At 35.9% G+C, this 15,140-nt stretch overlaps 1 protein-coding gene across 1 annotated transcript; it reads right to left on the bottom strand.

Moving 5' to 3' along the window:
• Positions 1 to 8,072: 8,072 nt before the first annotated feature.
• LOC102879556 (olfactory receptor 7G3) lies at positions 8,073 to 8,996 on the bottom strand. Its single transcript, XM_006905907.1, has one exon. It carries the CDS (start codon positions 8,988 to 8,990, stop codon positions 8,073 to 8,075), a length of 918 nt encoding a protein of 305 aa, XP_006905969.1. The 5' UTR covers positions 8,991 to 8,996.
• Between the last annotated feature and the right edge of the window lie 6,144 nt (positions 8,997 to 15,140).

The following is a 15,140-nucleotide window of genomic DNA, read 5'->3' as shown; positions in this document are numbered from 1 at the left end:
TTTTTTTAATATAGTTAATTTTTTTATTGTGGTAAAATATACATACCATAAAATTGACTATTTTAACCAGTTTTAGCTATGCAATTCAGTGACACTAACTATATTCAAATTGTGCAACCATTACCACTAACCCTTTCCAGAACTTTTTTATTATCTGAAACAGAAACTATATCCATTAATCTGTAAGTCCCCATGGCTTAATATTTAAAAAATAAAAACAGCCAAATGAGAGAAAGAATGAAATGCGTAGGCTCTTAAGAAACCAGACAAAAATAGGAACAATTTTGGTCCCTGAAGACAGGAACCAAATTACTTACAAGGTAATGTGGACTTATAAGGAACTTATAAGATAATCAGATGTCCTAAGAGGATTGTCTCTGTAAGGCAGTGGTCCCCTCTCTTCCTTATTTGGTGTATTACTTACACTCAAACATTTTATATTTAATTTAAACCAGTGCTTGCTTTGTGAATAAAGAAGTCGTTCAACTGTATGTGAAGCTTTGGTGTCCTCATGGGTATAGTGGGACATCTCATAAGCCTTATGGGGCTGTTGCCATGATGAGTAATGAATAGAGGAGCAGCAGCCAGTACAGCACTCAGCCTATGGGACTCTTGTACTGACACTTCTTATTGTATGTGTGTGGTCTTTTCAATCCATGAACATATGACACCTGGCATATTTCATTCCTCAATGGGTGGGCAAGTTGAGAAAAGACAATGGAAAGAATATCCTTAATGTGAAAACTGCAAATTTCAAGTATGAGTTTATGAGCTGGAACGACAGCTGGTAATCATCATTGTTTAGAAAAGGAATAAAATAAACTTTAATGATATCAATATTCATTTGGCATGAACATATAATAAAATATATAGCAATTAAAATGAAGTAATTAAAATGAATTGAATAATAAAATAGATATCGAACCAATACAAATAATGAAAACCTACAAGAGAAAAATTTTTGTATAACAAAAGTCTACAGCAAGAGAGTATTAAAAATATATATATTGAAACTTTCAGGTAATAATCTGATAAAAATAAACCTATATGTGTTTTTAAGTTATAAATTATTAAAGAGTAACAAAATAAAGAAATAACAATGGAGTGTTAGGTTGATACCAATCAACCACATAAAATGCACACACATCACCATCCTCATTGTAGATGCATTTATTGCAAAAAATACAGATATGTGTAAAGTCCCCACATCATAAATTTGCACAATCTTGATTCTTTTCCTTCTATACTAACTTCATATACATTATTCTGCAATTTTTAATATAATTAGTATTATCATTCCATGAACAATTGCATTCTTTTCCATTTTAAAAGATTATATAAAAGGAACCAGACAGTACATGTCATTTACAGTTGGCATTCTTCTACAATTTATTTTTTTATTATGTTGATATATTTAGTCCTGAAACATGAATTTTAATTACCAGAGAATATTATACCATATTATTACATTGCAATCTGTTTCTCCATTCCCTAACTGATAGTGTTATGGTTAATGCTTTTAACCTGTATATGTTCATGAAGACACATACAGTACAAAGTGCTGCGTGGGAATATACCAGCACATTCAAGGTGCTATTGTCTCTGAGAAGGGAAGAACAGGAAAGGAGTGGGATAAAAAGAGGAGCCTTCTTTCTGCACATATATTATTTTTTTACTTTATAAAAAGGACCTGATGTTGATATAGCAGAATGTCAACATTTATTAGTTCTGAAATGAGCTGAAGATAGGTATGTAGTTTTTATTATATAATCTCTGCTGTTCTTATATAAAATATTTGTTAATTTTCTAAAGAGAAATAAGCATACTAGGAAGGTAGCCAGCTAAATCCTCTGTCTCCACTTCCTCTCCAGTACTCTCAAGTCTAGCTGTAGAGATAATACAAACACTTCTGTACAATGATATATCAAGAACCAGGAATGGAAATAAAGGGAGAAGCTGATCAAACTCCTTCCCCACAATTGCCACATGAATTCAGGTAAATGTCAGAAAGTTTTGTAACAGTCATTATGTTTGAGAAGGAGCAGATTTCTGCTCGTGAGAAAAATGGGTTCTGCCATTTTTTTCGAGAGAGAGAGAGTTTAGGAGACCAGCAGAGTGAGAACTAGATGATCATGGGTACAAATATACATGAGAATTTGTCAACAAGAAGGCAGTTAGGGAGGAGTCCCTGGGACATTTGGTTCTGAATATTTTATGCATGTACTCTTCTCCTTGCTTCTCTCGATGATATTGTAGTAAAACACCTGCCCTCATTTCTGAAGTGTTAACTAAGGAAGTTTAATTACTTGGCTGGCATCAGTGTGGAATGATGGTAGGCATGACACCCAGATATTTAAGATAGAAGAGCTGTCCATAGGAACGGCAGAGAGACCAAGTGTGGCAATGGGCTCCTGGTCAAGAAGGACCATGTCTGGGAGGAGGCTCAGGCACGCTGCCTCCTGACTAGGCAATGGCTGTGAGTGAGATTGTCACAAGCTGACTCTTTACAGTCTCTATATCCCTGGGGATCAATATCCAGTCTCCTCATTCGACAAACATTTTCAGAGTCCTTCTAATCTCTGGACAATGGAAATCTTTACAGGCCGAGACAATAGAAGAGTCTAATCCCTGACCCTCTTGGGCCAGGTATATACTATCCAGGTTTTTCTACCTGTTCATGCTTACCTTTATTTTATGTACTATGTATACATATACATAGAGTCTTTTCTAATGAATTCCAGGCTTTTTTTTTTAAGTTACAAACAAAAGCATTTCTATCAAATTAATGACATCAGAAAGAATGATTCCAATTTTAAGTGTACTGAGTGTAAATAATATGTTTATAAATATACTTAAGGCATTGTAAAATTCAAACACTTGGGGGTATTTCAATTTTAGTCATTGAATGTTTCCTGCTTCTTAATTTCTATTCTCCATATTTTACACAGCAGAATCTGATATATTCTCTATAATCAATTATGACTGTGATTAATATAGACAGAGTTCATGCCCTTTTTTAAAACTATTATAACCACCTTTTATAATTTTCATACAATAGATTCAAAGTATATTTTTCTTCACATTGGAGGACTTTGGATTGAATTATGGTTCTTCATTTTTAGTTTTTTTAATAAAATACAATGTCACTGAAAGATAGTACTGAACAGTTTTGTAAACAATCCAGTAGATTTCATGGATCAAGACTGCCTACCTTAGCTAAACGTGAAAAGCTTTCTCCTTTTCTTTCTTTCTTTTGCTCTGGCATTGGCCTGCAAAGATAACACCATTATCTACATTTCCTAGGAAATGGCTAAGGGATAAATGATAAAATTTAGAACAAGTTTTTTTATTATTCTAATAATTTTTTAACTTTAAATTATAGTTGATATACAGTATTAAATTAGTTTCAGGTGTACAATATAGTGCTTAGACATTTATATAACTTATGAAGTGATCACCCTGATAAGTCCAGTACCCATCTGACACCACAGTCATTACATTACTGACTATATTTCCTATGCTGTACCCAACATCCCCATGACTGTTTTCAAAAATGGCAGTTTGTACATCTTAATCTCTTCTTCTTTTTCACCCATACCCCGCAAACACTCTCCCATTCAGAAAACATCAGTTTGTGCTTTGTATCTATGAGTCTGTTTCTGTTTTGTTTGTTTAGTTTTTTAGATTCCACATATAAGTGAAATCATATGGTATTTGTCTTTCTCTGTCTGACTTATTTAGCATAATACCCTCCAAGTCTATCTATGTTGTTACAAATGAAAATATTTCACTCATTTTTATGGATGAGTGATATTTCATTCTACATATGTACATCTTCTTTATCCATTTGTCTGTTGATAGGCACTTAGGTTGCTTCCATATCTTGACTATTGTAGATAATGTTGTAATAAACGTAAAACTGCATAAGTCTTTTCAAATTGGTGTTTTCAGTTTGTTCAGATAAATACTCAGAAGTGGATTTGCTGGGTCCTTCTTTGCCTCTTGGTATAGTCCTTGTTTTATTTATTTATTTTTTACATGACAATTGGTTTGGTCTTTTATTTTTTATTTTTTTTATTGAGTTTATTAGGGTAACATTGGTTAATACAACTATATAATATTCAGGTGTATATTATAATTTGACATCTATATATTCTATTGTGTGATTACCACCCAAAGTCCAGTTTCCTTCAGCTAGTATATTTTTGATCTTCTTTACCCACTTCACCTTCCCCCTACCCCCTATATTTGACCCCCTTTACCCTGTCTATTTGTTTTCTCCTTCCCCACCCGCTACCGTCTGGTAACCACTAGTCCATTGTCCATGTCCCTGAATCTCTGTTGGTCCTGTTCATTTGTTGCTTTTAGGTTTGTATCCCACATATAAGTGATATCATGTGATTTTCTCCTTTTTCAGTCTGGCTTATTTTGCTTAGCATGGTTATGCTTCTTTAGCCAATCATCTATCATAGGATACTTCGGTTGCTTCCATGTCCTGGCCACTGTGAATAGTGCTGCTATGAACACCAGTGCGCAAATATGTTTTTGAATATGGGTTGTCAGGTCTTTGGGGTACATACCCAGTAGAGGGATGGCTGGATCATACGGTAGATCAATTCTTAGTTTTTTGAGGAATCTCCATACTGTTTTCCATAGTGGCTGTACGGATTTGTGGTCCCATCAGCAGTGTATGAGGGTTCCTTTTTCTCCACATCCTCTCCAGCATTTGTTATTGCTTGTCTTGTTGATGATAGCTATTCTAACAGATGTGAGATGGTATCTCATTGTGGTTTTGATTTGCATTTCTCTAATAGCTAGCGATGTTGAGCATCTTTTCATATATTTGTAGGCCATTTGTATGTCCTCTAGGGAGAAATGTGTGTTCAGGTCCTCTGCCCATTTTTTGATTGGATTGTTTGTTTTTTTGTTGTTGTTACTGAGTTTTATGAGTTTTTTGTATATTTTGGATAGTAGGCCCTTATCAGAGGCATTGCTTGCAAATATATTTTCCCTTTCAGATGTTTGTCTCTTTACCTTACTGACGATTTCTTTTGCTGAGCAGAAGCTTTTTAGTGTGATATAGTCCCATTCATTTAATTTGTTTTTACTTCCCTTGCCTTTGAGGTGAAATTCATAAAATCCTCTTTAAATCCAAGGTCCTTAGTCCTTGTATTAAAGTCTATTTTGTCTTATATAAGTATTGCTACCCTAGGTTTTTTTATTTCCATTTGCATAAAATATTTTTTTCCATCCCTTTACTTTCAGTCTTTCAATCTGAAGTGTGACTATGATAAACAGCATATGTATGGGTCTTGTTTCCTGATTCATATAGCCACCCTCTACCTTATGATTGAAGCATTTAATCTATTTACATTTAAAGTAACTGATATTACTTTAATATTGATAGGAATGTAGTTACTGCCATTTTATTATTCATATTTTTGCTCTTTTCTTCTTCTTTTTAAAAAAGTCCCTGCAACATTTCTTATATTGATGTGGTGGTGATGAACTCCTTTAGCTTTTTCTTGTCTGGAATAAAACAAGTTTTTATTATAAGTTGGAAGAAAACCTAACTGACACCTGGCTTGAATGGACAATTGTGCTGACAGGATTTGTCCTTGTCTGTAGTGGTTATCATTTTCCTTGGGCCCATAAATGCCTAGAATGCTGGTACACAGCTAGGCAGTGCCTCTTACATAATCTAACTGTGTTCCTAACTGTTCTAGAAAGGACTTACCAGAAGGCTTTCCATGAGTCAGAGTTTGTGGACATTGGCACAGACATATTTTCTGGTTAGAAATAGATACCAATGGGAATATGATCAGAGACCTTTCCTCCGCACCCAAAGCCATTACAAATTTTTTTGCTAAGGCATCAGCTGCCCAGAAAAGGTCCTTGGACTCTCTGACCAAAGTTGTTCTTGCTAGTAGAATAGCTCTTCATTATCTTCAGCTGAGCAGGGAGGTATCTGTGCTGTGGCCAATATCACCTGCTGTCTCTGGATCAAGGATTCTGGGGGAGTTACATAAAATCAGTTACATAAAACCAGTGGCTTAAAAGGATGACTCCTTCAACAGGATTTTTTCTTTTCTTTTTTATTGGTTTGGGTCTTGGATACTATGGCTCCAAAGTGCCCTGCAAACACTGGGCATTATCTTGTTTATAGTTACCATAATAATCTCCCTGGAATTGTATTCTCTCAAAAGCTTTAAATGCATGTTTGCAGCTGCTAACTGCCAAGCAAATGATCTTCCAAAGACGGTAATGTCAAAGAAGAGACAAGAGAATGACCAACTTCTGGATCATGCACCTGGAATTGTGTCCTGTGAATGTCATGGATTAAGCAAAAATGCTAAGAGAGCTCCAGGGAAGTCACTGAGAGTGACTCTATCACTTTAATTTTTTATCACATCTCTCAATTAAATTGGGAGTATGAGCAAAAGGGGAAACTGTTAAAGAAAAAATCTGCGGGCCCAAAATGATGTCACTATTGCTAAAGCTTATGATATCAAACCTAGATTTAATCCTCATCTAATTGTAGTTTGAACCTCTCCCAGAAACATAATCTTAATCAATGAGTCTGGAATTTTCTGGTCAAGTGCCAATAAAGTAATCTGTCACTGTGGGCCTTCTCCATCCTCCATAGAAAGAAGAGGCAATCTGTAAAATAAAAAACATTCTCCCTCTCCTCTCCCAAAGAAAAGCTGTCCTGGACCAAGTATAATCCTGTCTTTCCCTTTGCTAATAGCTCCTTTGCCCCTCCCTTCTTCCTATAAAAATCTTCCATTTTGTACAACTCCTGGGAATGCCCTTCCAGTTGCTATCTGGGATAAATTGCTTAATCAAAGCCAATTATATCTTTAAGTTTACTTTGTCAAATTTTTTTAACAGCCATAAGGGGGAAGGCCAAAGCTTCTTTCTGAGGCTTCTAGGCCTTGGTTGTTTTCAGCTTGAAATAATTTATATTCCAGAGTGGCACATCTTGAGGTGACTCATTCTGAACCCCTATGGTAATCAAAATGTATGGTTCAAGAGCTCAGTAAAAAATAGAACCAATGAAACACACACACATATGAAGATTTTATTTAGGACATAATCTTTGAACGATTTGCTTATGACAATACGACACTGCAGAAAAAAGATGGTGCCATTCAATAAAAATAATCTTGAACTCTTAAAAATCTTTAGTTTGTAGTATTCAAAGTATTTAATCAATACAAATTGCTTAACAGGGAATTTGCTCTGTTGAGTGTGAAGTCTTTGCTATGTAAGATTATCAGGATAGTTGGTAGAGGAAACAAGGCCTTAATTTGACAGATTCTTTACCTTTCCAAATTCATGATGGCTGATTGCCTCACCCTGAGAGACCAAGAGAATATGCTTTTCTATTTATCTCTGAAAATATGCCTCTATCTATCTATCTATCTATCTATCTATCTATCTATCTATGTCTATATCTATATCTATATCTATAATCTATCTATTTAAGGTGTACAAGTGTACAACATGATGATTTGATATACATACAAGATAAAATTATTCATATGGTAAAACTAATTAACATATCCATCTCTGCACCTAGTTGTGTGTGTGTGTGTGTGTGTGTGTGTGTGTGTGTGTGTGTGGTGAGAGCACCTGAAATTGAGGCTGAGGCTAGTCCTCTGACTATAATGATTAGTTCCTTCCAAAACTCTATCCTCCTTCTGTCATTAATATTCTCCTAAGAACATTCTCCTTAAACTCACTATACAAAGAATCCCTTATTTAGGTTCTGCTTTAATGAAATCTGACTGAAAAACCAACCTCAGAAAGTTCACATCAATTGTGAAAAATCCCAATGTTAGAGAAGACCTAAGTCGATTTTCAAACCGAAGTTGAACAAACTTTAGTTATTATGGCAAAAGAACTTGGTGAAGGAAGAGTGAGACATTCTGACTCACCCAGTATTCCTTTAATTTGACTCATGTAAAAACCCATGCCCTCCCCCCAAAAAAATTTTTTAATAAATTAAAAAAAAAAAAACCATGACCAAAGCAGATGATGCAATAACCAAAGAAAAAAATATATGTTCTTCAGATAAGTTTCCTCAAGGCTCCCTTCATGTCCCTGTTCCTCAGGCTGTAGATAAAGGGATTCAATATCGGGGGAACCACAGTGTACATCACCGAGGCTACTGCAGCCTTTTTGGAAGAATGGTTAACTGCAGAATTAATGTACACTCCAAAAGCTGTGCCATAGAATAAGCAAACAACTGAGAGATGAGACCCACAGGTAGAAAAGGCTTTATACTTTCCCCCAGATGATGGCATTTGCAGAATGGAGGAGACAATTTGAATGTAAGAAAAAATAATTGCAAAAAGAGGAACACCACCCAATATGCTACTCATTAAATACACCAGGATGTTATTGATGAAGGAATCAGAACAAGCCAGCTTGATGATCTCAGCAAGGTCACAGAAAAAATGGGGGATTTCCAGGTCTATGCAGAAGGACAGTCGCAGCAACAGGAGACTATGGAGTAGAGCATCTGCAGTGCTAATGATCAGAGAGAGTAGAATAAGAAGACTACAGAGATGGAGGGTCATGATGACCATGTACCTGAGTGGATAGCAGATGGCTACATAACGGTCATAAGCCATTGCTGCAAGGAGAAAGTTTTCCAAACCTGCAAAAAACCAGACAAAGCCAACTTGGGTGAGGCAGCCTGTGTAACTGATAGATTTGCTCTGTCTTTGGATGTTCACAAGCATCTTGAGGACGGTGGTGGTGCTGAAACAGATGTCAGTGAAGGACAGATGGGAGAGGAAGAAGTACATGGGAATGTGCAGGTGGGAGTCTGAGCTGACGGCCAGGATGATGAGCAAGTTCCCAAGCACAGTGACGAGGTATATGGTCAGGAATAAACCAAAGAGGAGGGGCTGCAGTTCTGGGTCCTCTGAGAGACCCAAGAGGAGGAATTCTGCTGTACCTGATTGGTTTTCTGATTCCATGTTGTTGATGAGTCTGATGAGAAAGACACATGTGATAGGACACATAACAGATATACAGGGATCCTTATTTTAGAAAACCCTGATATCTATATTGTGAATTGAAGCAAATATTACTAATCTTTCCCTTTCTGTCTCTCTCCCTTCCTTAACCTCTTTTTTTCTCTCCTCCTCTCTCCTACACTACACAATTATCCAAATCTTATTTACTCTCTTCCCACATTGGGCCAACTAACAGGAACAAAATAGGAAATATGACACTTTTTCCTTAAGAATTCTCCAAAGCTTTAAATTAGCAAGCAGAAAAAGTGAAGCCAAGCATATTAATTCTGGGTTTTAGAGCAGAGTTTCTCAAATCGTATTTGCATCAGAAGCAATTGGAGGGTTGGTTAAAACCCATATTGCTGGCTCCACACTCAGATTATGGGATAAAGAAAATTGGGCATAGGGCTGAAAATTTTCCTTTTTAACAAATTTCCAAATGTCACTGTCGCTGGTCTGGGTTTTATGTTGAGGACCACAGCTCATTGCAGGCATGGAAAATCAACTTGTCTACAGGTTGGAGCAGACCCAGCATAGTTAATGAGGAAAATGGTGGCCTCATTCATCAATGCTCTGCAGAGTGAGCTGGCTGGGAGGTCAAGTCCATGACTCAGTTAAGTCTCTCCATTTTCAATGCATCATCAAAATCTGTCTTTTCAATGCTCCATTTTCATTTCACAGTTTCATCATTGGGTTCTTATCACAAAACTCTTGCTATAATTTTTGTAATTAATAATAGTATTAGCATGGATTATGCAAATAAATATAATAATTATTATAAACTGCTCCCACTACCACTATGACTTATAGCTTCTACTGCCAGGCCAGGTTCTCATTACTTATTATACTAATTAATTTTATTCTCTCTACTGACCTATGGGTCAAGTGCTTCTACCATACTCCTGTTTACCCATGACCTCATATAAAAATAAAGGTCAAGTGAAGTGAAATTATGGATACAAAATAGTTGACACTCCAGTGAGAGGTGGTGAAGGCATTTGAACTCAGGCTTTCAAACTTTGGAGCTGAACTCATATCACTACGTAATGCACACTCTGAGTAGTACAGGTTTAGATATTCTGAAGAACTGATAGGATTCCATCACTTGACTTTTGAAAATTTCTACCCAAAGAGTTGCAAGTATTTTCCCTTCTAATCTCTGACTTCATAGGTAGCATCCAGCAGGTAACAGCAATAAAACAGGACCCACACTAGAACCTGAAATGAAGATTAGAATACGGTATTTGAAACCTTAAGCCAATGATTATTATGTCAATGAGATTCTCTTTTTACAATAGTAGAACATTAAAACATTTTCATAAAGCAATATATAGCACATCTCTGGATTTTTTTCACCAAAAGAGAAAAACTGGAGGAAGGAGGAAATGCATGGTATTTTGAAAAGAATGAAAAAAAATCAAAAAAAAAACAATTGGTTAGTGTGTTCAAAGCAGAATCCTCAGATGAGAAAGATAAAATCTACCAACACAAATGTCCAGGCTGCTTGACAAGAGTGTTATAGTAGCAGGAAGAAGGAGAAATTGAGACAAGTATATCTGATACCTCAAATGCTCTTATTGTTGTGGGACTTTAATCAATACAAATGGGAGCCTAGCACCTGGTGAGTATGAAGTACTTATTATTAAGATGATCATGACAATTGAATGAAAATGAGACCTTATTTCTAGAAAGTACTTACCTTCTCCAGCAGAGACAACAAATACACACCCACACATGCACATGCAGCAGTGTATAAAATAAACACATGCACAATCTTCTGTGTAACTGCCGGCCACGTTCTTACATGAAAAACAGTAGAGAGACTATGTAAAATTTCAAATTTAAAACTAACAATAGTCATAAATATCTCCACTAATCGGTAATTACTTCTAAAATCTATTTTTTTCTTTTCTTTTATCCTTTTCAAGGTAGCCCATTGAGTTCTGTCTCTTCTTTCATTTCCTCTTTTTATAATAGATAATGAAAATAATTAATTCCTTGCTCCTTGGCAGTTTTTTGATTCTCTATTGCTTTTATTTTTTATTTTTGGGCACTTCTGTCTCTGTGTATAATAAACAGATAATTTTAGGAAAAGAAATGATGAAAGTTCAGATTATCTATGTCCGTTATGCCCCGTCAAAGTCTTGGTCACACAGCCTTGGTCACTTTCTTCTGAAGGAAACCTCGGTAATATGTCAGGATCAACTCAAGGATACTCCTATTTCCTGTGTTATGGTGAGTTCCTGAGGATATTGTCATGGATCACGCAGGGTGAAATTGGTTACATCATGGGTGCTTCAATAGAGCTGCTAAACATTCTTATGAACCACTGTTTTAGAAAAAGTGTGTAAAGGTGTCTGTTACGTGAAAACTCATTAGCATGTTAATGTTTAGAACTGATGTCCCTAAAAAAACTCTGCTTTGACTCAGACATACCTGGGTTTAATTCTGGCTTCAGCGTTCTCTTTGTAAACAAGGAACTCTTTTTCAACTGTGTGAGAAGCCTCAGTCTCCTCTTTTGGATAACAGGAATCTTCATAAAATCTTATTGAAAATGTTGCAAGGATGAGCAATGAGAAGACAAAATCACCAAGCACAGTGTTTGGTATATGAAACACTCTAAATATTTCTTAATGAGATTTATTTCTGCCTTGGACACAACCAAACCACCTAGCATGGTTCATTATAGAAGGGAAGTGGTGGATGGAGCAAGGCGAAGGAGGAGAGGGGCAAGAAACATCTTTAGCATGGCAACCATAAATTTCAGGAGAGAATGGATGTGCTCTATCTCCTTCTGGGGATCTTGCTTATAGAGAAATTGGAGTGAACAACCAAAACAAACATTAATAATTAATGTTTATTTTAATGGACATGATAATGCATATAGCAATTAAAATGAATAAATTAGACCAAGATGTATCAACACAAATAACAAAATCTCAAAAGAGAAAAGTAATATGCCTAACAAGACATCTACAATATGACAAAATTTAAATAGGTTTAAAATAAAACTTTTTATAAAACATTTCAAGTACACAAAAGTACAGAATAAACAATAAAGTTCTGGGTATCTGCCACTAGGCACTATTAAATTAAAATAGGTTGCCATATTTGCATTAGATATTTTTAATAAATAAAATAATACATATTCATTTTTCCACTTCCTTAGTCACTTTTCCTTCCTCAAAGGAACCACTACACTGAACTTCATGTGCTCCTCTGGTTGCAATAATTGAGTGAGATTCTACCTGTAAAGATGTTCTTGATTTGCATTTTAAAACTTTGCACACTGTATATGGCATTTTGTGTTTGGTTTTTAACAGTAACATGTTTTATGTCTTGGTACATTTTTCTTTAGTTCATTAACTTTATCTTACCTTATTCCAATGTCTTATTATCTCACAATTTATTTGTTCATTCTCCAACTAAGTGGCATATTCCTTATGGCCATTTCACACACCACACATACATACACACACACACACACACACACACACACAGATGTGTAAAACAATTTAAACAACATGTGGAAGACTGCCAAATTCAAGACTGTGGTTGCATCAGGGGTATGTTGTATTTATTCATGTTATTTTATTACTTTAAGAAGAGAACTCTGATGGTAAAAATCAAGGTTTACAAATTTTGGCATCATGGACAGTTGCTTATTTGTTCTATCATTTTATACTGTCCTGCACTTAAAAACATTTCATAACTTATTGAAGAGAAACAGGTAGACTGGGCTGTAGTTTGGGGATCTGCTTCATTCTCCACCTCCTATCTCTCAGAACACTCATCATCAGGAAACAGCGTCAAAACCAAAGATCTCTTCTAAAAAGAAGAAGACAGAATGGATAGCAAAGGAGGTGCGACTTCATATCCCTTCCCCTTGACAAATTAAAGAAAATGTTAGAGGATTCTAGAGCATTCTTCAAAACTGAGCAAGAGTAGACTACTGTTGAAAAAGGAAAAAGTCCCTGGACTTTAGCAGAATGGGAGATTCTTCAGTATTAGTGCAAAGCTACAATCAAACAGGTAAAGAAGATGATGGACCATTAGGCAGGGACGTTGCAGGCAACCTACTTCTACTCTTTTTTTGCATGGACTCACCTGATGGCTACCCCTATATGGACTGGTAAACAAAAACCTGTCTCTATTTGCAAAACATAAAATAGGGGATCTCAGATTACCTGGAAGCCAACAGTAAGAAATGACATTCCCTTCTTCCCTAGAAGTGAAGGAGAAAATTAGAAGCTCTGTCCTCAGGAAGCACAGAAAGATGGTGAAGCACTGGACTCCTGTGCAGAAATGATCGTCTCTGGGACTAGGCTCAGGTGGGCTGCATACTGACCTGGGCATGACTGTTGAGTGGGGTGGTCACAGACAAACTATTTGCAGTCTCTGTGTCCCTGGGGATTTAATGTCCAAAGCTCCTCATTAGTCAAACTCTTTAACTCTCATGTGATCACAGAGCAGGACAAATCCTAGAGGAGCAAGGCTCAGAGATGAAGAACTGTGGTTTGGCTGATTCTCTCACCCTGAGAGGTCAAATGCATGCCATCTTCTTCCCTCCATCTTTCTTGACTCATATCCACCTAGTCTTCTGCATACCTCAACACATCTTCTTTCTGTTATTGGATTCTAGTCTTTTTTTTAAAGGGATATTTAAAGGAAGCCCTGTCCTAACAGTCATATCAGGAAGACTGGTACTATATTTAAGCTCATAACTTTAGTTTTTTATATGGGTAGATAAATATTACCTGTATAAATACATGTAATATTACAGTGACTGTATACTAAAAATGCATACACTAAGGGCTAATTCTGCGTATCACTCATTGAACATCGATTCTGCTTACATATATTATATTTGGCAGTCTCTAATATATCCTGTGTGCTTATTTTTTTACTTAAGTTTATTGAGGTATCATTGGTTAATACAATTATATAATTTTCAAGTGTACATTATAATTTGATATCTGTATATTCTATTGTGTTCACCACCCAAACTCGTTTCCTTCAGCTACTATATATTTGATCCCCTTTACCCGCTTCACCCACCCCTTATCCCCTTATATTTGACCCACTTCACTCCATCTACCTCCTCGCTCCTCCACCACCCTACTAGTAACCAATAGTCTATAGTCCATGTCCATGAGTCTCTGATTGTTTGTCCTGCTCATTTGTTGTTTTTAGGTTTATATCCCACATATAAGTGATATCATGTGATTTTTAACTTTGTCTGTCTGGCTTATTTCACTTAGCATGATTATCTCGAGGTCCGTCCATGTTGTCGCAAATGGCTGTATTTCATCTCTTCTTATGGCTGAGAAATATTCCATTGTATATATGTACTACAGCTTTTTTATTCAATAATCTATTGTAGGACACTTTGGTTGCTTCCATGTCCTAGCCACTGTAAATAATGCTTCTATGAACATTGATGTGCAAGTATCTTTATGAATATGATTTTTTAAGTCTTTAGGGTAAATACCCAATAGAGAGATTGCTGGATCATAATGGTGGATTAATTCTTAGTTTTCTGAGGAACCACCATACTGTTTTCCATAGTGGCTGTACTAAGTTGCAGTCCCACCAGCAGTGTATGAGAGTTCATTTTTCTCCATATCCTCTCCAGCATTTGTTGTTACTTGTCCTGTTGATGATAGCTATTCTAACAGGTGTGAGATGATATCTCATTGTGGTTTTGATTTGCATTTCTCTAATAGCTAATGAAATTGAGCATCTTTTCATATGTCAGTGGCTATTTGTATGTCTTTTTGAGAGAAGAGCCTGTTCAGGTCCTCTGCCCATTTTTTAATTGGGTTGTTTGACTTTATTAATGTTGATTTGTATGAGTTCTTTGTATATTTTCAATATTGGGCCCTTATCTAAGGTGTCATTTGCAAATATCTTCTCCCATTCAGATGGTTGCCTCTTTGTTTTGTCAATGATTTCATTCGCTCTGCAGAAGCTTTTTAGTCTGATATAGTCCCATTCATTATATGTTTTTCTTTTACTTCCCTTGTCTTTGAGAACAAATTCATAAAATCCTCTCTAAATTCAAAGTCCATGAGATTGGTATCTACGTTTTCTTCTTAGTAATTTTTTTTT

Source organism: Pteropus alecto, unplaced genomic scaffold (genome assembly GCF_000325575.1).
Source record: "Pteropus alecto unplaced genomic scaffold, ASM32557v1 scaffold761, whole genome shotgun sequence".
NCBI classification, from domain to species: domain Eukaryota; kingdom Metazoa; phylum Chordata; class Mammalia; order Chiroptera; family Pteropodidae; genus Pteropus; species Pteropus alecto.
The sequence above is the reverse complement of the archived record's forward strand: the minus strand, read 5'-3'. Positions and strand labels throughout refer to the sequence as shown.

Bases quoted from the DNA above. Each gene is read 5' to 3' on its own strand.
- LOC102879556 (XM_006905907.1), bottom strand. From the start codon at position 8,990: ATGGAATCAGAAAACCAATCAGGTACAGCAGAATTCCTCCTCTTGGGT.